Source organism: Crotalus tigris, unplaced genomic scaffold (genome assembly GCF_016545835.1).
Source record: "Crotalus tigris isolate CLP2741 ecotype Arizona unplaced genomic scaffold, ASM1654583v1 scf7180000018155.2402879, whole genome shotgun sequence".
Taxonomy (NCBI): domain Eukaryota; kingdom Metazoa; phylum Chordata; class Lepidosauria; order Squamata; family Viperidae; genus Crotalus; species Crotalus tigris.
This window is the reverse complement of record NW_024096851.1, coordinates 2,021,478-2,046,526: the sequence shown is the minus strand read 5'-3', so window position 1 is coordinate 2,046,526 and position 25,049 is coordinate 2,021,478. Positions and strand designations below refer to the sequence as shown.

The window sequence follows — 25,049 nt, the reverse complement described above, 5'->3', positions numbered from 1 at the left end:
CCGCTTACATATATATTTTTTGTAAAAATGCCTTTGGAGCCAATGTGGAATTCATAGGCATTCTTGGAAATAAAGCTGTGTTGCAGTATGCCATCTTTATTTTAAACATTGGTTTCATTTCTTTAATTAAAGGCTATATATGTTAACACGCTGAAAGAATCCTGCTAAGGAAAGGGAAAGTGATCATTTATTAATTACAGTGTTCAACATTATTGTATGAATTCCTAGATTCTTTGTTCACGCTGTTATTTAAGGAACTACGCTATTTGGTATGACAGGATGCAGTGTGGCTTTAGATTGTATTCCAGTGTTCTAGAAGTCAAAGTATTGGAAGAAAATTAGTAGAAAAAATTGTTTCTGTGTTAGTGCTTGCACAGTGTTTGCCACTAGTGTCTTTTTATAGAATCCCTTACAAGTGCCTTGGATTAGCTACTAATTCTCTTTCCCCTCCCCTACCCTTTCTGCAGCATATAAGCATTGTAAGAGAAGGAAGGAAGTACTGAGGGAATCAGCAACTGTGGTAATTCACTGTAATTGCTTAGCAAAAGAAGGGTATTGTTACACAAAGCTACAGTACTAACCATATACTGATGGTGTGAACAGGAGCTGCTTTATTTATATATGAGAAAAAAGGAAGTGGGATGTAACAGTCATCAGTGCATACTTATTTATTTATCAAATTGCACATAAAGTATTTTGATTAGATGTTATGCATACTCACACAGATTATTGCTATGGGGAGTTTTGTACAGCCACCCACCCATCTCACCAAAAGCAACCCTGGGCAACATACAACAATCAGATTAAAAACCACAGATAAAAAAAAATAAAGCCTACATTTAGAAATAAATAGTACAACAAATATACAAACCCCTAGGTCAGTGTTTCTCAACCTTGACAATTTTAAGGCATGTGGACTTCAACTCCCAGAATTCCACAGCCAGCAATGCTGGCTGTGGAATTCTGGGAGTTGAAGTCCACATGCCTTAAAATTGTCAAGGTTGAGAAACACTGACCTAGTGAAGAGAGATTAGAAATAACCACCTCTAGAAATAACCACCTCGACAATGGAGCCATCTAAACATGTCTCTGTCTCCCTGGGAGTCCCGGGCCTAGTAACATAATCAGGTCCTGAAGGCCTTCTGAAATGTCAAAAGGGATGGAGCTAATTTAATTTTGGTGAGAAAAATGTTCCACCAGGTAGGTACCACTGCAAAGGAGGCACGTCTCCCGAGACCCACCAAATGTAGATCCCTAGTTGATGGTTACCTGCAGCCTGCTTTCTCTGCCAGATCTAAAATGTGTACACTGCATAGGTTTCAACAAATCCTCAGTGACCATAGTAACAAGCCCATAAATATGTTATTTCCAGGCCTCTCATGATGCAGGTTGTTGTCTCTAATCTCATGCTGCAGCTTTAAAATAAAGCAGGATCTCAGGAATAAATGCCAATCCCTTTCTGCCTGGAACTGGAAAAGGCAGCAAAAAAATCTGAGCTATTCAACCATCCTGGACGGTTGAAGCTCCAGTTGCTTATTATGAACCAAAACAAGCAAGGGATCGGGCAAGATTATTCCGGTTCCTCTACTGTTCCAATGTTGTAGGGAAGGCAAAGACTCCATTCATTTTAAAAACTGGGTCTTCCACCACCGCCCTATTGTTAAACACTGTTTGTATTGACATACAAAAATCTTTCTGCAATTACAGATAAAGTAGCGCTAAGATTCCTTCAGCAAAACTTTTCAGGGCTGACAGATGGATCTTTCCTACTATGGGGAAAAAATTGCTTATGAACAGTGAAGAAGCTGTTCTTTTATTGCTTTTTGGAACCCTGATGCAGAATACAGTTCAGACTGATGATGATGATGATGATATCTATTCAATGTTTCTGACTTAGCGTTTCTATGGGCCAGGTCTTTTCACATCTTTTGATCTTGCCCTACTTCTTTGAGTTGTTCTATGCTCCAGCCGATGTCAGCTTTGATGGTATCCAGCCACTGGGTTCTTTGACGGACTGGTTTCCTTTTACCGCTAACTCTTCCAAACATAATTGCTTTCTCCAGTGAATTCCTCCACATGACATGGCCAAAATAAGTGAGACATGTTTTTGTGATTTTGCCTTCCTTCCTTCCAGCGACATGTCTGGTGTTATGTGTGCCAGTACTTGCTTGTTAGTACTTGTTAGTTGTTTGTACAGTTCAAACTATGGCCTTGAAATTAAAATTATTTAAATTTAATTTCCTATGAGGAGATGAACAAACAAGTTCTTAATTCTGGTACTTAAGAATTCTCCTTGCTAGGACTCTTGAATTAGCTCCTTTTCAGGAGACAAAATATGTCTGCAGGAGAAGTGGGTTTTGGAAGCTAGTCCTACCACCCCAAAGGCATCTTGTCTAAAGAAGAAGTGTGGAGAGAGAACCACCTCCTTTTGGCTTTTATTCTCCACACTTTATTTAAATTATAGCATTTTAATGGCTGAAGAAGTAAGTCTGACCCAAGGCATAATTTGTTACATTTATCTGCAGAGAAAAACAATGCATTGTTAAAATGTGTCTGAAGGGCAGGAAAGAATAAATGGAATCCATTTTTTGCTCAGAGTCATAAACATTAAATTATAGTTTTAGCATGTACTTTTGGCCGTGTCATTCATTTTCTAACTTCTAATATTTTTTTCCTTCCCCACTGTTTTTATTACTATAACTAAAGTAACAATCCTATTTTTTCCTCTTAGCCTCAAGGAATAGGTTCTCCTAGTGTCTACCATGCTGTCATCGTTATATTTTTGGAATTTTTTGCTTGGGGACTCCTAACAGCACCTACATTGGTGGTAAGTGATAACATTTTTCTAAGTCCAGTATTCAGTTTTAGATATGGTTTTCTGATTTAATTAAAAATGTACTACAGTAGTTCAGATGTACCATTTCTATCTTTTCAGCCATAAAGATAACTATTTTTCTTCTCAATTTTAAAATTAAAGTTGGTTTAAGATTTAGGTTGATAAACTCCAAATATAATTTGCTATTTTGGCAGCAAAATAAAGTTAAATGTAAATTCTGTTGAAGAAAAATGAAATTGGATTTCCATATTCCTAGTTGTTATGCTACAATTACATGTCCAAACTAAAGTCTTTGCAGATGAATTCCTTTAAAATAATTTGAAAGGCTGCTTCATTTACCAATTCCTTTTTGTTTTAAAGCAGTGTTTCTTAAACTCTTTTCCTTTAGGACCCTTTTCTACTTTTAAAAATTATGAAGACTCAAGATGCTTTTCTTTGTATAGGTTATATTTATTGATATTTACTGTATTAAAAAAATAAAATGGATGCTTTTGCTGTCATTACCACTTCTCACATTTATTTGATAGTATTTTAATATTGAATTATGAGACAGTCTTGGGGGGTTCCTAGGACCACTCTTTAAGAAATAATGTTTTTGACAACAAATTTTCTTGAAATGATCTATTCAGTAAATCTAGAAGTGGTTTAGGAGAGGAATATATTTGAGCTGTTTGAATTTTTTTTACATAAAATTGTACAGAATAATAAGGAGAACAATATATGAACATTAGATACGTTGTGATGTAATGCATTCCCTGTAATTAGCAAAATGCTTTATTAAAGCCAGTTTAAAATGGGCTGAAGTATATGCACAGAGTTATAGGTTATTTGTTCTCAAATAAATATTCTGTTCTCAATTAAAAATTCATATAGAAACCTGGTTTGACTGGTATTATTAATGAGCGTGGGAACAATTCTTTCCTGATTATAGTTGAATTGTTTATAGAGGATGGGAAACATTTCAAAAAATCCATTAGAAACTAGTTTTTATTAATTAGGTGAATTGCTGCTCAAGGAGTTGCATAATGTATAAATACAATTACAGTTGAATACAGTTATTGTAGATAAAATAACAGCTCTGCCTGTTGTTTTTCCTGCCTGCCCATCTCACGATAAAATAATGTTTATCACTTTTGAGAAGAGCCCAACTGGATGGTAGTATCTAGCCAACCTTGTAGCATCTTGGAAACTATTAATCAGGGTCGGTCCTGGTAATGCTTGGATGGGAGACACCCCCCCCCCAAATATCAAAACTATATACTAGCCTGGAAAATCAAAAGAAAATAAATACATTACTGAAGAAGGCATGGCAAACCACTTCTCTATTGTTATTTAAAAAAGTATATGGATGTACCCATTGGATCTTTCAGCAGTTAACCTCAGGTCAAAGATAGTTAACTTTTTTTTTTTTAATTGCTTTCAAATCAGTATAAAAGAATTGTGTAAATCGCAAACATTTAGGCACTGAGATATAAATCTCAGATAATAATGTTCTGATTTCTATAAAAGCGTAACTAATATTTCTAGTATTTCAGAACTTTAAATGTACAAAAGGATCCAAAGTGATTCCTAGTCCTTCAGAACACAAGATGAAAAAGACATTTATGCTTATATTTTCTTTTCTTATTCAACCCTTCCCTGAGGAGGTGGAGGAGGAGGAGTCAGTCCTTTTTTGCACTTATTTCTTGAAATCCTAAAGACCACACAATCACAATTTTTTTGATAAATAATCAGAAGTTTCATGTAATTAGGCAAACTTGATGCATAAGGGAGATTTATTTCTTTAAAACTTGATCTTCTTTATTTGGACAGTTTAAAAAAGTTGTACCCGTCTCTTCATACTTATCATGTGCATAATTATTTTACAGGTTTTGCATGAAACCTTCCCAAAGCATACATTTTTAATGAACGGCTTAATCCAAGGAGTAAAGGTAAGATCTGATGGACTACTGAATACTTCATGTTCAGATGGTTGGAATAATAGATTTTAAAGATGCTTTAAGACAATGGAGTCTCTAAACCTAGCTCATAAAAAATAAAAGCACGTTCAAGCAGATTATGTGGTAGGACTAGCGATTGATGACTAAACATATCTATCTTTTCCCATTCCTGATGTGCTACTCTTCCATACACACTGAGGAAAAAGCTTTCTTCAACCACACCTAAGCTTTCCCACACTAATAATAATAATGCTTTTCATCTATCGTTGTTTATACTTCTAGTATCTGGTATAAACCAGAAAAGCTTTCTTGACAGATTTGCCTGCTTGATAATCCTTCTTTCATAATCCTTTGATTTTTAGTGGAAAAGTCTTTCCCCCAATTTTTGCTAGATCCCCCCCCCCCAAGCTGTGACATTCTACTTTCCGCTCTAGAAACACTCTCTCTTTGATGCTGTATAGTATATTTAAAGAAAATAATATGAGAGTCAACTTCAAAGACGTGCACAGACATTACATTGAATTAATCTTTATATTCTTAAGTCAATAACCTTGTAAAGTAATCGCTGTGGTTCAATAGGGACCATTCCATGTTCCGTTCTGGATTCCAAAGGATTTCATGTAGATTATACATGGCAGCCCTAGAGTGTTTGGCAATATATCACCTTTCTCTTCTGATTCCCTAGAGAAGAGAACAGTGGGTTGTGACTGTCCTGGACATCAATAAATTTATTTATTGATTCTCCCCCCCCCCGCTTTTATTTGGCCAAATCAAGACATCTTACATTCCTAATCCTCCCGTTTCCTCTTTTCTCCACAACAGCAACCTTATGAGGTGGGTTGGATTGAAAGGGAGTGATTGGCCCTGATTCATCCATTCAGCTGTTGTGCTTAAAGAAAGAGTAAGAGTTCATGGTCTCTTGGCTTCAAGCCACAGCCACTACATCCAGCTGGAGATAGGTCTCACTTTTCCCCTTGTTCTGCCTAAATATATTGTAATATATTATGCAGTAGATAAAGGAAAGTGCACTGTGGAGCTCTTATAAAAAACCATTAGTCTATGTGTTATGTACAATTTGTACTCTAGACTAAAATAAATTTTCTTTCCTGGTCATTATTGGTGATTATTCATGCTTATGGTACGCTGTGTGTGTGTGAGAGAGAGAGAGAGAGAGAGAGACAGACAGACAGACAGACAGACAGACAGACAGACAGACAGAGGAGACAGAGAGGGGAGAGAGGGGGGGGGAATTGCTCATTAGCCTACTTTACAGTATTGGGGAAGACTATCACTCGCCTGAAAAGCTGGAAGCGGTTCGGTGGAACTTGTTTTTTAATGGGGAAGTCATGGCCATTACACTCCTGTAGTGCCATTTCTTTGTCTAGGATGAATTTGTGTTTGATTCACAGGGTTTATTGTCTTTTCTGAGTGCTCCTCTGATTGGTGCTCTGTCTGATGTTTGGGGCCGAAAATCATTCCTGCTGCTAACAGTATTTTTTACCTGTGCTCCGATTCCACTGATGAAGATCAGTCCATGGTTAGTATCTAAAGTCTGCTTTTGTATGTTGGTCCAGTAAATCCTGTAGAGTGAGTTTCATCATCTGTCTGTTTTAAAATATAGTAAATCCTTGATATAACATATACCAGGGGTAGGCAACCCAAAACACTCAAAGAGCCACTTGGACCCGTTTCCCACCAAAAACAAAACACCGGGAGCCGCAAAACCCTTTTGATATCTAAAATGAAGATAACACTGCATATATCCTTTTTTACCTTTATTATAGTGTGTGTGTGTGTGTGTGCGCGCGCGCGCGTGTGTGTATGTATGTATGTGTGTGTGTACACACACACACACACACACACACTAAAAAAAAAGTAAAAATATGACTCTTGGGAATATCCATACTATTAAAACAATGATCACCAAGAGAATGCTTTAAGAGAATAAAATTACATACACACACAGGTAAAAAAAAGGATATATGCAGTGTTATCTTCATTTTAGATGTCAAAAGGGTCTCTCTCTGTCTCTCTCCCTTCCTCCCTCTCTATCTGCCCTTGGTCTGCCACTCCTCTTCCCCCACTCTCTCTCTCTCTCTCTCTCTCTCTCTCTCTCTCTCTCTCCCTCCCTCCCTCCCTCTCTCTTTCTCTCTCTCTCTTTCTCCCCTCCCTCCTATCTGCTGCTCACCTGGCAAGCTTCAAGCTATTGTCCAACAAGATCAGGGGTAAGCAACCTCGTCTCTTTCATGACTCATGGACTTCAACTCCCAGAATTCCTGAGTCAGCCTAGCTGGGCTAGCTAGCTCTCTCCTGCCCTTCCTGCTTCCTGCAGAGACGCAGCAAAGGGATGAGCTCCGCCCAGAAAGCTTTTCAGCTCCTCGGAGAACACTGTGAGTACACTCTGTTTTACACATACACACACACAAAAACACAAACACACACACACACACACACACACACACACACAGAGAGAGAGAGAGAGAAGCAGGGAAGCGCAATTGCCTCTCTCTGTCTCTGTCTCTCTCTACAAAGACAGAGGAGGCTGGGAGCCAGAGGGGAAGGCTCAAAGAGCCGCATGCGGCTCCGGAGCCGCAGGTTGCCGACCTGTGACATATACCAGTCTAGCAGAGGTGGAATGTTGTGGACAAAAATCTGTCAATATATTGTCTGTTTCTGCCTAAGCAAAATCCCATTCTTCACCTTGCCCATACATAAAATGCATACACAAAATTTCATTTGGATTTAGCAGACATTCTGCTTTAATGGACACCATTTGTCCCATTAGTACATTAAATTGAAAGATTAGTGCAGATAATTCGCGTTTAATAGCCCTAATTGTGACTGGAATTTCCATCGCTAAGCAAAGCGGTCATTGACACGACCACATCATTTAGCAAAGGCAAGTCCAGTAGTTCCACTTTCGTAGACCCATTTTGTCACTGGATCAGGTCCTCATGCTTCTCCTACCCTGTCATGCTCACCTCCACTTCATTTCCCTCCCTCCTTCATCTCCTCTCCCTCTGCTTACTCTTGATCAAACCTTCCTCCCTGCAAAGTGGCCCTGGAGAACTAGTCTGTTGCATTTGTAGGAGGAAGGCTGGGCTGAGAGCAGGCAAGCAGAGGACCTGCGCATAGGCTCTGTCAGCTCTGGCCTTGCCTCTAGCCCAGACATGTCAAACACAAGGCCCGGAGGCCGGATGCGGCCCGCGAAGTGGTTTCATGTGGCCCGCGAAGCCATCCTGGAAACAGTGAGGGAATGGCCCCCTCTGCCTTGGCCCTGGCCCAGGCCAGCCGGGAGCCAATGTACAATTTTGTGGTGGCCCTCTATGCTGAAATGCATTCAGTCTTAGTTCCATAAGCCCCTCCCCCACATGGCCTGAGAGGAACAGTGAGGCTCCTCCAGTGGACCATGCCTTAGCACTTGCCCCGGTCCCACCCCCTTCTGCCAGAGACCCTCAGATCTATCCCACTCCTGCCCAGGCCCCCACAGGCACCCTTGATGCTAACAATATAGAGCTGGTCACACCCAGCCAGTAGGCCACACCCACTCCATCCACGCCCACTCAGGCTGCACCCACCCTGGCCACACCCACCCGGCCCCCTGAGGGCAACCACAATGCTGATGCGGCCCTCAATGAAGGCCGCTGTAGCTCTTGCCGAAGCCTGCAGGCCCGGTCTCCAGGAGTGCTTCCAATATGAGTTGCAGAGTACATGCTGTACCTCCAGGAAGCCCTTATCCCTCAGCTTCTGCCACCACTTCGAACAGCGCCCCTAGCACAGCCTCCACCTTCTCCTGGGGAACCACCATCGCCTCTTCTACCTTGCTTGGCAATAGAGAGCACCAGACCTTGTTACCCATTTCCTCCTCCCCAGCCAGGCCTGGCAAGCACCTTTCAGCAGATTAGAATCTGCAGCCCTGCCGCACTCATCTTGTACATCCCAGGGCTGCACTGTCACCCAGTGCCTGGATCCCAGGCCAACTGCAGGAAGAAGAAGAAGAAGGTGGGAAGTCAGCTGGAGGTGGGGGCGGGAGGGGAAGCAGAGCATGGAGTGCAGGGTGGCCAAAAGGGCAGAGGGCAGAGATGGGAGGAGATAGGTAGGTGGGGGATAGCTGAAGTGCCCCTAAGGCAGGGGTAGGCAACCTTGGCTCTTTTATGACTCATAGATTTCAACTCCCAGAATTCCTGAGCCAGTCATGCTGGCTGAAGTCCACGAATCATAAAAGAGCCAAGGTTGCCTACCCTTGCCCTAAGGTTTAAGTGTGAGTGGACTTCTCAGCACCCAGTGGCCGGGACTTTTGAGAACTGGTCTTAAGTACCATTTGTTTGGTACTCTCATAACTTTGAACAGTCATTGAACTAACGGTTGTTAAGCGAGGATTGCCTGTATTTAACCTCATTCAAAGTGATTTGAGATTTCTTTGTGCGACTAGGGATTGAGTCTTTTGGCAGAGTGCCAGATCACTTAATAAATGCATTGTCTATGGTGCAAAAAATTGGTTTTCCTGTTTGGTTTGCTCTTGAACAATAGTAAATGGTAACAGAATGACGTGACTATTTTTGGTGCCCTTCAGACACTCTTATAGCAGCTAGGCTTGAAAATCATTTCTGCCATTTATTTATTTTTTGGAGAAGATTGTTCTCAGTATAAGTTTACCAAAGGGGCAGCTTTGGATAAGAAGTAACTATGCCTTCTGTCAGTTTCCCTTTCAGATAGCCAGCTTGATGTTATAGTTATTTGTTTCTTTGCTAAAAGAAGTAATATTTTAAAGATTCCAAGGAGTAAAGAATGCTGAAACTATATGAACATTATAAAAGAGAAGTGTATTAGCAGTGGTTAGATTTGCGGTCGCTGCTCAGAATCTTAGATTTGAACAATTATATAGTTCTTTTTTATTTAAAGGGAAAGTATCTCCTATTCAATGCTACCCACAGTATTTAGAGATCCATGTTAATGTATTACAAGAATAGTGACAATGAACATGCATGCATCTTGGACAAGCAGAGTTACATAGTTATTAATTAAGATTTTTTAACAAGTTTCCTACTTCTAATCTTATGGTATCCTCTATTTTAGGTGGTACTTTGCAGTTATTTCTGTCTCTGGAGTCTTTGCCGTGACCTTTTCAGTGGTATTTGCTTATGTAGCTGACATAACCCAAGAGCACGAAAGAAGCATGGCCTATGGCTTGGTATATGCAGTTATTTCTATATATTCAAATATTGTGCATGTTGGTCATCAGATCTCTTTGTCCCTATTAATGCAACTGGAAGACCGTCAGTCACCACCGCACCAAGAAGGAACAAGAGAAAAACAGTTATAAAAGCAGACAAAGCAGCTGTGCATTGCCCTGCTTTCCTATTCTCACTATACTGTCTATAGTTGCTTCTCTGGGATGGGAAGGGAAGGGAAGGAGAAAGGGAGAGCAACTGGACAAACTGGAAGGGTGATAAAAGAGCAGGCAAGGGAACAAAAAGAAGAGGAGCAAAGGTCTGCTTGGGTAAAAAGAATTAAATTGTGCAAACACACATAACTACAGCTAGGAATCAAGCTAATCTTCAGGCAGTCATCATGGAATTCTGCTGTAATTTGTACTTTATGTTTGTTCGTTGGCTTTCATCAGCTTCTAATTTTATCCACAAATGCCATCTATAACCTGCTCAATTCACAGGTAGTTATGGAGGAAGGGGGGAAAGCGAGAGAACTCTCATCTTGCTATAAATATAGTAATATGATTTAAGTAATCATCAGAGGATATATGCAGCTTATTTCAGTTCTCTTTCTCACTAGCATTTTGAAATGCAACTTTCCCCATTTGTTAGAACAAATCAATTTTTACAGTTGGTGAATTGCCACGTATATTTTTAGGAACTCTGCAGCCAGTTATTACTATCGTTATTATTGTCATGTTACATGTCTTATCCTGTGAGATGTTTTGCAAGCTGCACGACGGAAAGATAGTGTAAATATATTTTAGATGCCTACCTCTTCTTGTCAAGAAATTCAGACTTAAAATGTTTAGCGCAGTGGTGGCAAACCTATGGCACGCATGCCAGAGGCGGCACTCAGAGCCCTCTCTGTGGGCACGCGTGCCGTGCCCCAGAGATAACGAGGGGCTGGCCCCCACCACCCTGGTCCCACCCACCCAATCTGCCATGACCACTGTGGCCACACTCACCCAGCACCCGGTGATAAATAAGTGGATTTTGGGTTGCAGTTTGGGCACTAGGTCTCTAAAAGGTTCGCCATCACTGGTTTAGGATTCTCAGCAAGTGATGTGGTTACCTACTAAACCTCATCTCACTTAATTGTTCCCAATCACAGGTTTCAGCAACATTTGCTGCCAGTTTAGTTACCAGCCCTGCCATTGGTGCCTATCTTGGTCGAGTGTACGGAGATAGCCTGGTGGTCGTCTTAGCTACAGCAATTGCGTTGTTAGACATTTGTTTTATTCTCGTTGCCGTACCTGAATCACTGCCAGAAAAAATGAGGCCTGCATCATGGGGAGCACCTATTTCATGGGAACAAGCTGACCCTTTTGCGGTAATATATTTCACCATATTTCAATATAGTTGGATGGGGGATGCTAAGGGGTCATTTAAAATGGGACTTGCGTTATTTTGATTTTTAAACACACACACACACACACACACACACACACACACACACACTTTAACGGGATCTCTCTTCCATACATCTGATTGGATTTCAACTCTGCAGAGAAACCTCCAAGAAAGAGCTGAGGGAATCCCAGGCAAAAGCAGTAAACATCTAGATTTTGCCTACATGGACTAGGAAGGCCTGTGGAATAAGGATAGTTCCGGGTTTCTTTATTCTTAAGTTCTAAAATAGAGGATAAATCACTTACCTTCTATTCTGTCATTCAAGTGATCCACAGGACAGGACATTCTAACCAAGAACAAGGGGACCCTTGTGATAGTTAGCATTTTATATTGTGAGGAACAGGCTGTGGCAGAGAGATGACTAAGTCAAGGGGAGTTTAATTAAGAAAAGAATCGGTCTGCCATTGTCATTCCTGTACTGCCCATTTCAGTTTCTGTTGATATTCTTTCTTGGGGAGTTACTAGCATTGGATTGTTAGTCTGTTTTTTTTTGTTTGTTTGTTTTGTTTTTCAGATAACAATCTGAAAAGAAATGAGCAGTTTATTTTGAGTTCATTTTGAAATAGGCATCAAAGTTCACAGACTTAGTTTTTCTTCTTCAAGAAGAAGTAGGAAATAAGAGTTATAAATTACATTAAACTAGGCCAAATTGGAGCTATACAGGGTTTGGAATATTTCATTTTATTTAACATTGGAATAAAATAGCAAGCTCCTATAAACATGTTAAGGTAGTTTACTGTGTATAATTTTAATCATACTTTAGTGTTCTACAATATTAAAAGTGAAAAAATATTTCTGTATTCGTGTATTTTCCCCTCTTCCAAAGTAAACCTGTGACTGCTGAGCTGAGCTCTAGGATTAGATGGGTAGTTCCTATATCTGGCTGGAGTAGTCCAGTATTGTGTGTGCCAGCAGAAGAGAAGACCTGTAGCTCAAGATTGAATTATGGGGTCCTCGGTGCTCTCTGAGTTTGGTTATTTTCTTGTTATCACTGATGATGATATCTAGTTGGGTAATGAAATGTCTCCAAGAAAACAACCCTCAGAGAGCATGAAGGACCCCATAGTATTGCATGTAAAAGTCTTATAGTGCCGACTGCCCAGGTTTGGAGAAAACTGGTCATCAGGGCCTTACGCTATGCTGGGAAGATGCTATCATTATCTTACCCCTTCATCCTTAAAAGAGCCTTGCCTATAGTGGGGCTGATTTCCAAAAGCTTACTGTGCCCCAGCTGAGATCAATTCACTGCATCTCATAGGCTGTAAAGAGTTCCAGCAGGCCACGTCTCTTTCCCTGTCTATTTCTAAACCACATTCAATGGGACTTATATGTATTCTATAGATTCTGGAAAGCAGGTAGTAGTTAATGCACCTTCAGGCTATTTTTGTTTTTTCAACCTATTGATTATTTTCTGTCTGGGAAGAATCCCCCAATTGGCAGAAATCCTGCTTTCTCTGTTTCTTTCCCCAGCTGTTCCCTACCCATGATTGATTAAAAAAAAAATTAGGAAATCCAGATTCTTGACAGTTTTACTAATAAAAATTAATTGGTTTGTGTTTCTCTCTTTATTTCTAGTCATTGAAGAAAGTGGGTCAGGATTCTATAGTGCTGCTAATCTGCATCACGGTCTTTCTCTCCTACCTCCCTGAGGCAGGCCAGTATTCCAGTTTCTTCTTATACCTCAGACAGGTAAACTTTTGCCTAATTCTTTGAATTGCACACATTGGTTTGTACAAATGAAAGTGAATATAGCCATGACTTACTAATAGATTTAGGTCTTAATTTTTGGTGACTGTTTCAACAGAACAAAATATTTCCATTTTATGCAATTTGAAATTTAAGAGCAGATTTATTTCATTAAAAGTGACTACCGTTCAGCCTCTAATTTCCATAGAATAAGCTCTATATATTCTAATATTGTCGTTCTTAAATAGAGGAATGTGTTATCTTGATTTCTTAAAAAGATTTTATTAAACAAACTTTTATTATCTGTACAGTTACGTGTGAGTCATTCATAGTTTATCATAATCCTCTACAGTGGGATTCTCTCTTTAAAAATTTAGATAATGAGATTTTCCTCAGAAAGTGTTGCAGCATTTATCGCTGTCCTTGGGATTCTCTCCATTGTTGCACAGGTAATTGTAACTGAGAAAATACACTTGCTGAGTATCCGCCAGTACCGTTGGTTCAAATAGGTTGATAGCCTGGGCTTATGGAATGGGTTCATTTTGATAACTTTCTAGAACATGATGGCGAACCTATGGCACGCATGCCAGAGGCGGCACTCAGAGCCCTCTCTGTGGGCACACCTGCCGCCACCGCCAGCTCAAGCAGGTCCATTAGGCCATTGCTGGCACCCAGAGCGGCGGCCCCACTCAGCACAAAGGAGGCGAAGCAGCTGACTAACAAGCTTGAGTAGAGGTGGTAGAGCACGCCCCCATGCGCTCACTGGCCTCTGTGTGCGGGGGCTGATGGTGTCAGGCAGCAGCCGCCCCTGCCTCACCTTGCCCTGCAGCAATGGCACCCCTGCCTCACCCCGCAGGACGTGCCTCCTGACCACTGCCCCACCCACTAGAGACCCCCTGGATCTCCCCCAATCCTGCCCAGCCCCCACAGGAGTCCCCCACGAGCAACATCAATGCAGCCATGCCCACTCCAGCCACGCCCACTCAGTCTGCCATGACTACCGCAGCTATGCCCGCTCAGTGGGCCATGCCCACGCCCACCCCCCTGAGGGCACCACAATACTGATGCGGCAAATAAGTGGGTTTTGGGTTGCAGTTTGAGCACTCGGTCTCTAAAAGGTTCGTCATCACTGTTCTAGAATGATACCTAGGAGGTTGCCATGTCCTGGGAGCGTGGAAGAGGGAAGGCTGATAAAAAAGACATGGTCAACAAATGCCTCTGCCCCAACCTCACATACAAGGGCAGCCCTTCCCTGATGAGGACAAGCATGCAAGATCAGCTGAGTCCATCTGAAGGAGGGAGGTGAAGGTCAAGCTTTGTATTGATGTAGTTATCACACTGATCAAACCTGAAAAGTCCTGATTTTTTTTTAACCTTTTCCTTTCCTCAGACGATAGTTCTGAGCTTACTTATGAGATCAATTGGAAACAAAAACACCATCTTACTTGGTCTTGGATTTCAAATATTGCAGCTTGCATGGTACGGTTTTGGCTCTGAACCTTGGTAAGTAATTTTTCATCGAGTTTTATTATTGTTACACCTTTCGTTAACAGATGTTTTTAAAACATCCATCAATAGTATGCCTCTCATTGATGTTTTAATGCAAGCTACAGGTAGTTCTGGACTTGCAACAGTTCATTCAGTGACCGTTGAAAGTTACAGTGACACTGAAAAAAGACATCACTATTTTTTCATACAACGACTGTTGCAACATCCCCATGGTTTACATTTGGATGCCTGACAACCACTCACATTTATGACGGTTGCGGTGTCCTGGAGTCATGTGATTACATTTTTGCAACCTTCTGACAAAGAAAGTCAATGGGGAAACCAGATTCACTTAACAACTGTGTTACTAACTTAGCAACTGCAGTGATTCACGTAACAACTGTGGCAAGAAAGCTCGTAAAATGGGGCAAAATTCACTTAATAACTTCCTCCCTTAGCAATAGAATTTTTGAGCTCTGTTGTGGTCGTAAGTCAAGGGACTACTTTGTATTAACTTTCTTTCGGCGTTATATGTTTTTCTTTATGTCTGACTTATTTGATTAATTTTAAAATCTATTGAAATCACTGTGAATACTAGCCTGGTTCATTTATCGGTCTCTATACCCTCTTTTCCAGGATGATGTGGGCCGCAGGGGCTGTTGCAGCCATGTCAAGCATCACATTTCCAGCAGTGAGTGCACTTGTTTCACGAACTGCTGATGCTGATCAACAGGGTAAGCACTTCTTAAAATTAACACACAAGACAGAAACTCAATAATGGAAATATCGCTTACTGAAAATTGACAAATCTCTCTTTTCAAGCAATGCCATATTATGTTGATTAATAGTCACAAATGGTATTTTGCAAGTATCCTAACTACTTGTCAAAAAAAAAAAAATCAGAACATTTGCTGATATTTCTGTGCAAAGCATGTAAATATTGTTGAACATTTAATCTAATACTAACTAATCATAATACATTTTTATCATTTGCTTATAGATGTTTATTTGAATATGCATTATTTTATAGGAGTTGTCCAAGGAATGATAACAGGAATTAGAGGACTCTGTAATGGTTTGGGACCAGCGCTTTATGGTTTCATATTCTACATCTTCCATGTAGAATTGAATGAAAATCCAATGACTGAAAATGAAGTCAATGTGCCCCCCCAACACCATTCACAGCAAGTATGTTTAAGGCACAGCAAGTATTTTTTTTTTAAAAAAAAAATGTGTGTGATGATAAGGGAAAAAAATCATAATTTTAAATGTATCACTGCAACTCAGATATTTTTTACTGATTGTCACCAGCCACAAGGAAAGGAGGAGAACCACTGTAAAACAGTGCCTCCTACCCCACAATTCCTGAAACCAGTTCCATCAGATACCGTGGATGACAGTATCAAAAGCCACGGAGAGATCATGGTGCACAATCCAGTGACGTCCTTCTACTAAATCCCGGCCTCAGGCTTGACTGAAATGTATGTCATTCCTCCAGGGTCCTGTGGACCCGAAGCCTTGCCATACCTTTCTCCATTACTATCTTCCCGGGACAGTAATTATCTAAGACTGTTGGCTCCAGTGATGTCTTCTTGAGAAGATGCATGACAGCCTTGTCATTCAAAGACCTGATACTGCCGCATAGACCCAACTACAGATCACCTCCCTGACACCTTTTGCTATCTAGGAGTGACCTGGATTTAACAAACAAGTGACCAAGCTAACTGACTGGAGAATGCTCAGAAGTCACAGACTCAGTCCTTCTCCAGATAACCACACAAGGTACCTCAGCTGAAACTGACTGGTTGAGGTTCAACTCTAAAGAGATCCAAACAAATAGCATGAATCTTTTCCTTACAGCTGTCTTGGAAATTATCCTGGGCTAATCCCTCACAATCAGTAACAATGTCTTGTAGTTTAACCTGCTTTAATCACTGTTCTGTGGTTGTCCAGATTTTGCTTAATGATTATTTATAGTTAAAGAAGCAGGAGCGGTTGGGGAGTGAAGCTCCAGAGTGCAGCAGCTCTGTTGTTTTCTTTTTCACTCCCATTGGGGAATTTGGCAATGTTTTTTGGAACTTTACTTTTTATTTCATTTCACTTGTAGTCCTCAACTTATGATCATAATTGAGCCTGGAATTATGGTCATAGGTTTTTGAGGTTTTAACTCAAGGCATCACGTGACTGGACCCATGTGCCTAGGTGTGTAACTTCGAAAACGGGTCATAAGTAACTTTTGGAGGGTTTGTTTTAACTTCAAGTGGTCATTAACCAGTTGTAAGTCAAGAGCTACTAATGGAAATAGCAGTTAAACTTACTGTATATACCTCCCCATAATGCTTTACAACCCTCTCTAAGCAATTTACAGAGTCAGCCTATTGCCCCTAACAATCTCGGTCCTCATTTTACCAACTTTGGATTGATGAAGGGCTGAGTTAATCTTGAGCCAGTCAGGATCAAACTCCTGGCAGTTGGCAGAGTTAGCCTGCAATACTGCATTCTAAACACTGTGCCACCATGGCTCATAGTAAAGTACCAGTACTTTACTTTTTCAGAACAAAAAGGGGAGAAAGATTAATGTTCTCTCACTCCCATAGTGGTGATTTGTTCCTCAAGCCAGAGATTTGTTGTTGCTTGCAAAAGAAAAAAATGACTAACTTATAATTATTCTCTGGATATTATTTTATTTTTTTAAGCAACAGATTGCTTCTGAACATCACTCTTCTTGAATAGGAAAATTCTTTGCTGACACAGGAACATTTTATTTTGCTTAGTCTAAAGTTAATCTCATTCATGTGCTAGACTGATTGATACTTATATTGGCCTAGTTCTCAAAAGGTAGTATTTGGAAATGGGATCCATTTCTCCATATAGATACAATTGTAGGTCCAGATTCTGTAAGCTAAGAGTTATTGAGCAAACAAGCGAAAGCAACTGAAATGTACAAATTCTTGTAGAGATCTTATAGCTTGCCTGCCATGTAACATTGGAAGTATAGCTGCCCTTCTGTTGCGATATATGTGTAGGAGACGACCAGGCTGAGCCCAAGGATGGGGTCAAACACATCATCAGTTTGGAGTCTCTACGTCCCCGTGAGAGACTTCCCCTTGAAGTCTGTTGACCTGTATCTGGTGCCAATTCTTGATCTTTGGTAGTTCAGATTCTTGTGTATAGATAGCATGAAAGAAACTTGTAGTGCTTTTGAACTCTACTTTAATTCCTGACTTCTTACACCTGACAGTATGTACAAAATCCAAATCAGGATGGGAAATTGTGTAGTCAGAGGATTGTGATTCTCAGTCTTCCCCCTAGCACAATGTGATCCCAATATTGTGCATTATCTAGAACCTAAGGCCAGGATAGAGTAATAGCTTTGGTTTGCAATTCAGCATGCTGTTTATTACCTAAAGCCCAATGTGCATGGACTGAACTATTTATTTAATTCAAATTTGAGGTCATCAGCCTCGTCAAAAATTCTGGGTGGATTACAGTTTAATTGTTGGTATTTTAATAACATGTACAAAAAATGCTGCTTATTTGAGGGACTGTCTTTCCCTAATGGTATTCCTGTATCCCACATGTTGGGAGGAAACACTTCCTTGAAATAGTGCCATCTGATGGGGCACAGGTGGAATGCCAAATTAACAATGCAACCTGTAGACGAGTGATGACTTACCTATGGAAAAGAAATAATAGAGTATCATTACATAACCATATAAACCCTGTATGCATGAAGATATCAGTTTTATATATGGCCTGCAATATAAACAACTAATTCCCTGAACATCGATACAATTCATCTTTGCAAAATATATGCAGCTTCGGATTTAGATGTTGCTCTCCAACTATGCCATATAAAGTGTTTAGGAGATGAAAAAAAACTTAAGCCATGCAGCCAAAGGAGAGTTGAGCAGGATTATTATCTAATTTTACAAGATTAGAGTTCAGTGATTTGAAATCTCTGAAGTAATGAGGAGAGCAGTGGGAAAGAAACAGCTAGCTCACGATACTGAAGCGCAAAATCAGATTGTTCACACTTCACTTCATTCTTGCGTAAGATAATCTAACCATAATTTAACTAAATAAACTAAAGTCCTGACTTTTTGTCTTAATGCTAACTCCGCTGTTTTTTTTTCTTTCCAGAATTCCATCATTCCTGGGCCTCCATTCTTATTTGGTGCATGTTCTGTATTACTGGCTCTCCTCGTTGCCTTGTTTATTCCTGAACATACCAATTTAAATGTTCGCTCTAGCAGCTGGAAAAAACACTGCGGTGGACATGGACATCCACACAGCCCACAGGCCCCTGGAGAGGCCAAAGAACCCTTATTACAGGACACAAATGTATGATGACAAAACTCAAGGACTCGTAGAGCAAGTTTTATTTTTTCACCTGCAGTTCTGGATACACATTCCATTTTCACTGAAATTGTCATTTCTTAAGATGTTCTTAAGAAATGGATCTCTTGCATGAAAACTGTTAAGAACCACAAACAGGAAATGGAAAATCATCCAAAGAAGTTACAACTAAAATTACTTTGGTTTTTAAAAAGAAGCTAGGATTTTTGTCAAAGTCCTAAATATATTAAATCTCCTTAATTTTGAACAAAATTATATATATATATATATATATATATATATACAAGGTATCAGCATGTGTTCCTGCATCAGTTTCTTGAAGGTGTTAAGCTTCGTTCTCTTCATGCTGGTCTCAGTGAGACATACAAGCAGAATTTGGGTATCTCTTTTGTCTGTAAAATCGTTGGTCAGATGGATTCAAAGCCTTAACATAGATGCACTTGGCTGGGAAGGTGAATTTGTTTGCTATTGGACTTTCAAATCAATGTCTGACAGGTTTTTTTTTCTTTTTTTACTAACACAAATCATGTGTTGAATACACATCCTGAACACTTTAAGTGCATTATTCTGCTAATTCTGTAGTAGTGCGAGCCTAGATTTTGCTATGGGCTCCAACACTCTACCTTCATAAATACAATTTGATACCACTATGCTTTGGATGTTTTGCATAAGGACCTCAAAACTTGAACGTACAAACTCAACTCTAAGCTGACAGCCTTGATGATGTCGATGTGCTCTATACATGATTGTCACTTCTATTACTTGACAGGATGAATAGCTGGTCAGGTTTGAACCAAGGACAAAAGAGAGTTGATCAGCTTTTCCTACTATTTTATTTGTGAATTCCATACGTAGGGGGTGTGACAGGCTAATAAATACTCTTGTCTAGTAATTCAAGTGGCAATTCTTGCTCTATGGTGGCCTTTTAGGATTGTCACAAATAACACTTCAGAGCCAAGGGGTAGTCCTGCATTTTCAGGACCACAGTACAGGAGAGAGCTTTATACAATTACCGATGTGAATTTCTCTAAAAGTGTATATTTTTGTGTCCAGTTGTATTATTTAAGTGTTCCTTTGTATAAAATGTGTATAAAGTATTGTATAGTTCAAAATGTTTTCCTCTTGTGCTGTGGTTATTGCTTAAGTTTTTTAAAAACTTTCACCACGGTTGAATAGAAGCTGAACAATTGTAAATACTTTGTTAATAAAAGTTGAATATTTTAGTGATTTTTTTTAAAATGATATACTTGGTATAATATACTGTCAATACAGTTGATTGTACATCTTTCATTTCACGTATTTTGTTCTAGATATGCATATATTTTTATCATAAGAATTTATGTAGCTAGAAAAACACTTTCTGAAATTTTAATTAAGATTTCTTTAGCCTTAGCACTTGAAACAAAAGGTACATCATGTCAGATGAAAAATGGAAAGCAGTAATTGTGTGAATACTGAAGGATTTTTTGGGTCAGTACATACATTTATTCCAATTGCGTAGTGCTAGTTTAGTTTCTCTGGGTAAGGTTACAACAAAGATAGCTCACTTCTGAGTAATAAGAAAACAAAGTACTGTAGTTAGCCTGTAGTAAGGCATCTTTCTCCAGTGTTAACTAATGTTTAGAACATTTCTCATTAATCCCATTTCACTGTGGTTTTATTGCATTAAAAAATACTATGGCTTATATTAGATCCAAGTTTATTAAACCTTATTTTCGTATTGATGTAGAAACATAGTAAGAGGCCGGTGGATTGTCTTTTGTTTTTTTTCTACTCTCTTGGGAGATCTTTAAAAAAGGCTGGATTGATATATAGTACAAATGAACTCTTAGCAAATGTATAAACTAATTTATTGTTAATAGAAATATGGGAGGGATGGACAGAGAAAGATTTCCACAAGCTAGCAGTAACATATTAAAATCTTAATGTTAATTCTTTGTAGTCACTAAAATTCAGATACTGGGTAAGGTAGTACTTACTATATGGTCTGCTCTGGATTTTTATTTTAATCTTCCCTTGCGCTTTCTTGAGAAATCTTGTTAAAATATCTTGCCAGTTACTTTGCAGCTTTGTAAAAAAGCACTGAAGTATTTCTTTACCAACAAAAACTTTAATATGTAAATTACTTGAGTCTTACTACATTTTAGAGAGCTCTTTGATTCATTCTAAGATAGGAGCATGGAAAATTAACCATTAAATTGGAGCATTCATTCATCTAGTGAGTATCTAGTCTTCTGGATGTATTTGGACAGGGCAGGCTTTTAAACTGGGATTTTACATGGGCAAAGTTAGCATCTTTAGTGAGAATGGAGTTTTTTCTCTGTGTGCATGCACACACAACGGGATTTTTCTGGTCAATCAGAAATGAATCAAAGAAAAACTTAGTATGTGTTGAACACAACTCATTTGATGCTAGACTATTCTCTTGGTCCTGCTTTAAATGCTTGATAGCCTCTGGAAACAAGAAAATAGTGGGAAACTACATTTTAAGGTCAGTTCTATAATTTGAGCAGCTGGGTATTCAGGCATATTAAATCATGAGGTTTACCACAAATAACAGGCCTATTCTCCGCTCAAGTTGGTTCCAGTAACAATTATATATTGCTTAATCACATGTGACTTAATTGGTATAGTGTGCTTTTTATGCAACTGACATTCTTAAATTGAAAAATATTAGCTTATCTATAGAATCTACTGATATGAATCATGTGCAGTACGTGTTTAAATCAATCCACTGACTAATTCTTGCCTACACCAATAAAGTATTGGTTATAAATTAGCCCTATGTGGGTTGGCACTAGATGTTTGAAGCACTGCTCTTCTAACAGACACCCGAACTAAAATTTTAAAGAGTTTTTTTGTTCTTGCTATTATTACAGGCAATTTGATGAAAACATGTTAAATAGCTCTCAAAACCGCAAAAGGTAGCTTAGGCACATTTAGTAAGTAGTACTAAAGCTGATTCACCAGCAGATACCTGTTTTTGTTATTTATAAGTATATTTTGTTGTTACTAGCTTTTTGGAACATCACTTTATGTGGTAGGGGAAGGAGAATAATTCTTAATTCCGGGTAGTAACATAAAAATTCTAATTTGCCTGCATATGACTATGTCATTGGAGGCAATTTTTGGAAAAGCAGGTCCTTCATTTGTAGGTAACGCACCCTAACTACATGAATGTTTATATGTCGCCTCTTATATGCTATTTTATACCAAGAAACAAGAGCTTTAAGCGGTGCCTCCAACACGAATGGGAACCAGGAAAGGAACGTCAGTTCCTACTATGAAAGTCATCAAGACCTATCCACTTTTTTGTAATTAACACAAAAGTAAGAGCTTTAGTCTAGAAATTTGGACTAAGTTCTAACAGCTATCATGGTGATTCCTCTCAAGCTTTTATATGAGGCAAAAGATAACTTTTTACAGGAGTGAAACAAAGACTCCTCTAGTCCAGAGATCCCTAACTAAGCTTTTGAGCACCAGGGACCAGTTCTGTGGAGAGCTTTTTCTGCAGACTGGAGAGAGTGTGGTTTTGTATGCTGCCTGTATCCACACGGTTTGTGTGGACCGGTTGCTGGCATGCCACCCCTGCTCTAGTCTTCACTTTCTAAAATCTTAACTGTACCATAGCAGAAATGTTCCTTTTCCATATTAAGAAAGCTGAAGTTTATACTCTGGACAGAAACTAAACATCTGTGTAAAAGTTTTATTAAAATGAACAGATGCGCATATGTATATATGTATATATATATGAATGAACACTACATTCAGATTATAGACAAATATACACATTTTACACTGCAAATAATGGTGCAATAACACATTTAAATGATTTCAGTTATTTTTCACTCAATATACAGAATTACAAAAGCCAGTATCTAAATCCAAATCACTTAAAATATCTTGAAACTTTTAAACCCAAGCAATTGAAGAGATTTCAGTTCACACTTTAAATGACCAAGTTTATATGTTAGATTTATCTAAATGCATATTTGACAAAAATTACAAGATATTCGGAGCAGTTCTGTTTGGAAAAAAGTCTGAATGTAATAAAATCCCATTAAAGGAGATTATATGGGACTAATATCTAGAAATTTTCCAGCTATAATTATGAAGTTCTTACAGCATGCTAAAACTTTTCCCCTGCATTTCATAAAGCTTAAAATTGGCTGGACTGTCAAATGTTTTAGAGGCACAGTTGTCCCACTGCAAACTCCAGCTAGAAAGATTCGTGATTTTTATCTTTCCATGCAGCTCTAGGATATTCTTACATCCATTTTTCTACAGGGATCCCCATGATCGAAAACGGCAAGAACACCTGAACCTCATCACTCTTTACAGTAAAGAAAACTGGGCAGCAGAGGTCTAAATATAAGACACTGTACAGACTTTTGTTTCCCACAGTCCATAGACCAATGTTATGTAACATATTGAAACATAATTGCTTAGCAAATGGAAACCCAATTTTTTTACAACTATGTGAGCAGACCATCTAGAGTTAAAAACACCTGAACAGAATAAGTGCAAAACATTGCACATTCAAAACAGTTCTCAAAAACAACTGTTCCAAATGCAAAATGGTTTGCACATTTCAAAGGAATAGCAGCAAAAATAACATTATCCTGTTAATCTTTCTTATATTACATCACAGCTTAAAAGTATTAGTCACTACATATGATGCCACAGACCAGTTTCCAGACCTAACATTTCAATTTAAATATATGTTGCAAAATTAAATGCTAAAATTAGGCACCCGTTATGTTCAGACAGCAAACTACACTCATGAACAAAAATATGTACAGCAGAGGGAAAACCTTGCCAAATATATACCAACATTTATCAGTGGTTTAAGTACTGCCTTCTAAACCCTGGACAAAATGTGCCAATATTATTAACCAACAACACAGGCATTCTAAAATACTCTAAAACAAATGTGTATGATAGATTTGTGGGCACTAGTATTGCATTCCTAAATATTACTAATAGTTTCATTAAAATTACTAAAAACAATTCGCATACCTGGATTCAAATGCGTTCCAAAGGTAACAAAAAGAACTTGACTGAGCCAGTTTATATGTTTTTCTTCCAACATGGTTAGAAACCAGACAATACTGTGTTTAAAAATTGCTTCAAACATCATCAAATAATCATTTTTACTTATGGCCAAGAGACCCATTGCTATTCAAGCTAGACCCTTGAGTTTGCTATTCAAGCTGGAAATGTGTAGTTTGGCCATGTAGTAGCATCATTACAAAATCTTTAAATCTATAGATAATTGGAAAAATGTCCAACTTAGAAACAATTGTAACAATCTGTACATTCTTTTTGACATGTCAAAATTGCTAAATTAAAGATGGTATGAAAGTTTATGCGTATTTAGGCTGACATACGTAGGAGAACCAGGAGCCTCATACCCTATTCCATCTGCCATACCCCTCCCTGAGATTGCAGTATTATATAGTTAGAACAATAAGGCAGATCTATTTGCGCTGCACTGAATAGATTTAAGCAGAATTCCCTGCAGAATTGTAGACTCTGAAAAATGGAGCTCCAAAATTCTGCAAACAATTCTATTTGTGTCAGGTAAATTCCTCCTTAAGCCTTTCACAATTCTTTCACTTTTGAGCCCCACATTCCATAAACTTCTGGCATAGAAATAACAGTAAGCCATTTCTTATCGGATAGGGCATCTTTGATACTTGAAACTGAAAACAAATACCTTGCATATGCGAAAATGTAAACGGACTATTAGAGAAGAACCAGTTAGGAGTCTAGACGTCTATCCATTCGACAAATATTCACTTCGTATTATAGAAAAACATAGTCATTTAAGCATCTTAGAACTAGTTCACTTTAGTACCCAGAAATCTATTTAATGTTGATGTTGATACTTGATTACTTTAATGTTGATATTTCAAAAGGGAAACAAATGCATGTAAATGCTAATTGTTTTAAAAAAATTGTTATAAACCTTTAATTACAACGTGCTATCCAGGAAAGTAGGCAGAAGTTTTAGAAGGTGCTGCTGGCTTGCATGGAATCTGCACTTTTTTTGGTGCAGAGGACTTCATGTATCCTGCAATGATAAGAATTGATCTTGAAATATCTTTAAGTTTT

General features: G+C 38.8%; 2 protein-coding genes across 4 annotated transcripts in view; one reads left to right on the top strand and one right to left on the bottom strand.

Moving 5' to 3' along the window:
- The window catches only part of MFSD14A (major facilitator superfamily domain containing 14A), a 27,425-nt gene extending 7,259 nt beyond the window's left edge, over nucleotides 1-20,166 (top strand). The window contains exons 2-12 of the mRNA XM_039348491.1: nucleotides 2,732-2,827; nucleotides 4,705-4,767; nucleotides 6,186-6,313; nucleotides 9,853-9,967; nucleotides 11,101-11,319; nucleotides 12,975-13,088; nucleotides 13,463-13,534; nucleotides 14,476-14,588; nucleotides 15,210-15,307; nucleotides 15,604-15,761; nucleotides 18,717-20,166. Coding sequence (XP_039204425.1) covers nucleotides 2,732-2,827; nucleotides 4,705-4,767; nucleotides 6,186-6,313; nucleotides 9,853-9,967; nucleotides 11,101-11,319; nucleotides 12,975-13,088; nucleotides 13,463-13,534; nucleotides 14,476-14,588; nucleotides 15,210-15,307; nucleotides 15,604-15,761; nucleotides 18,717-18,923 — 1,383 coding nt within the window. The 3' untranslated portion in view covers nucleotides 18,924-20,166. The remainder of the gene's footprint in view (nucleotides 1-2,731; nucleotides 2,828-4,704; nucleotides 4,768-6,185; nucleotides 6,314-9,852; nucleotides 9,968-11,100; nucleotides 11,320-12,974; nucleotides 13,089-13,462; nucleotides 13,535-14,475; nucleotides 14,589-15,209; nucleotides 15,308-15,603; nucleotides 15,762-18,716) is intronic.
- The window catches only part of SASS6 (SAS-6 centriolar assembly protein), a 26,585-nt gene continuing 19,326 nt past the window's right edge, over nucleotides 17,791-25,049 (bottom strand). For 2 of the 3 annotated variants that reach the window (XM_039348489.1, XM_039348487.1), the window contains exon 17: nucleotides 19,535-25,008. In XM_039348489.1, coding sequence (XP_039204423.1) covers nucleotides 24,920-25,008 — 89 coding nt within the window. In that variant the 3' untranslated portion in view covers nucleotides 19,535-24,919. Of the gene's footprint in view, nucleotides 18,250-19,534; nucleotides 25,009-25,049 lie in introns of those variants that run through there. The other variant, XM_039348486.1, reaches the window with a different exon arrangement.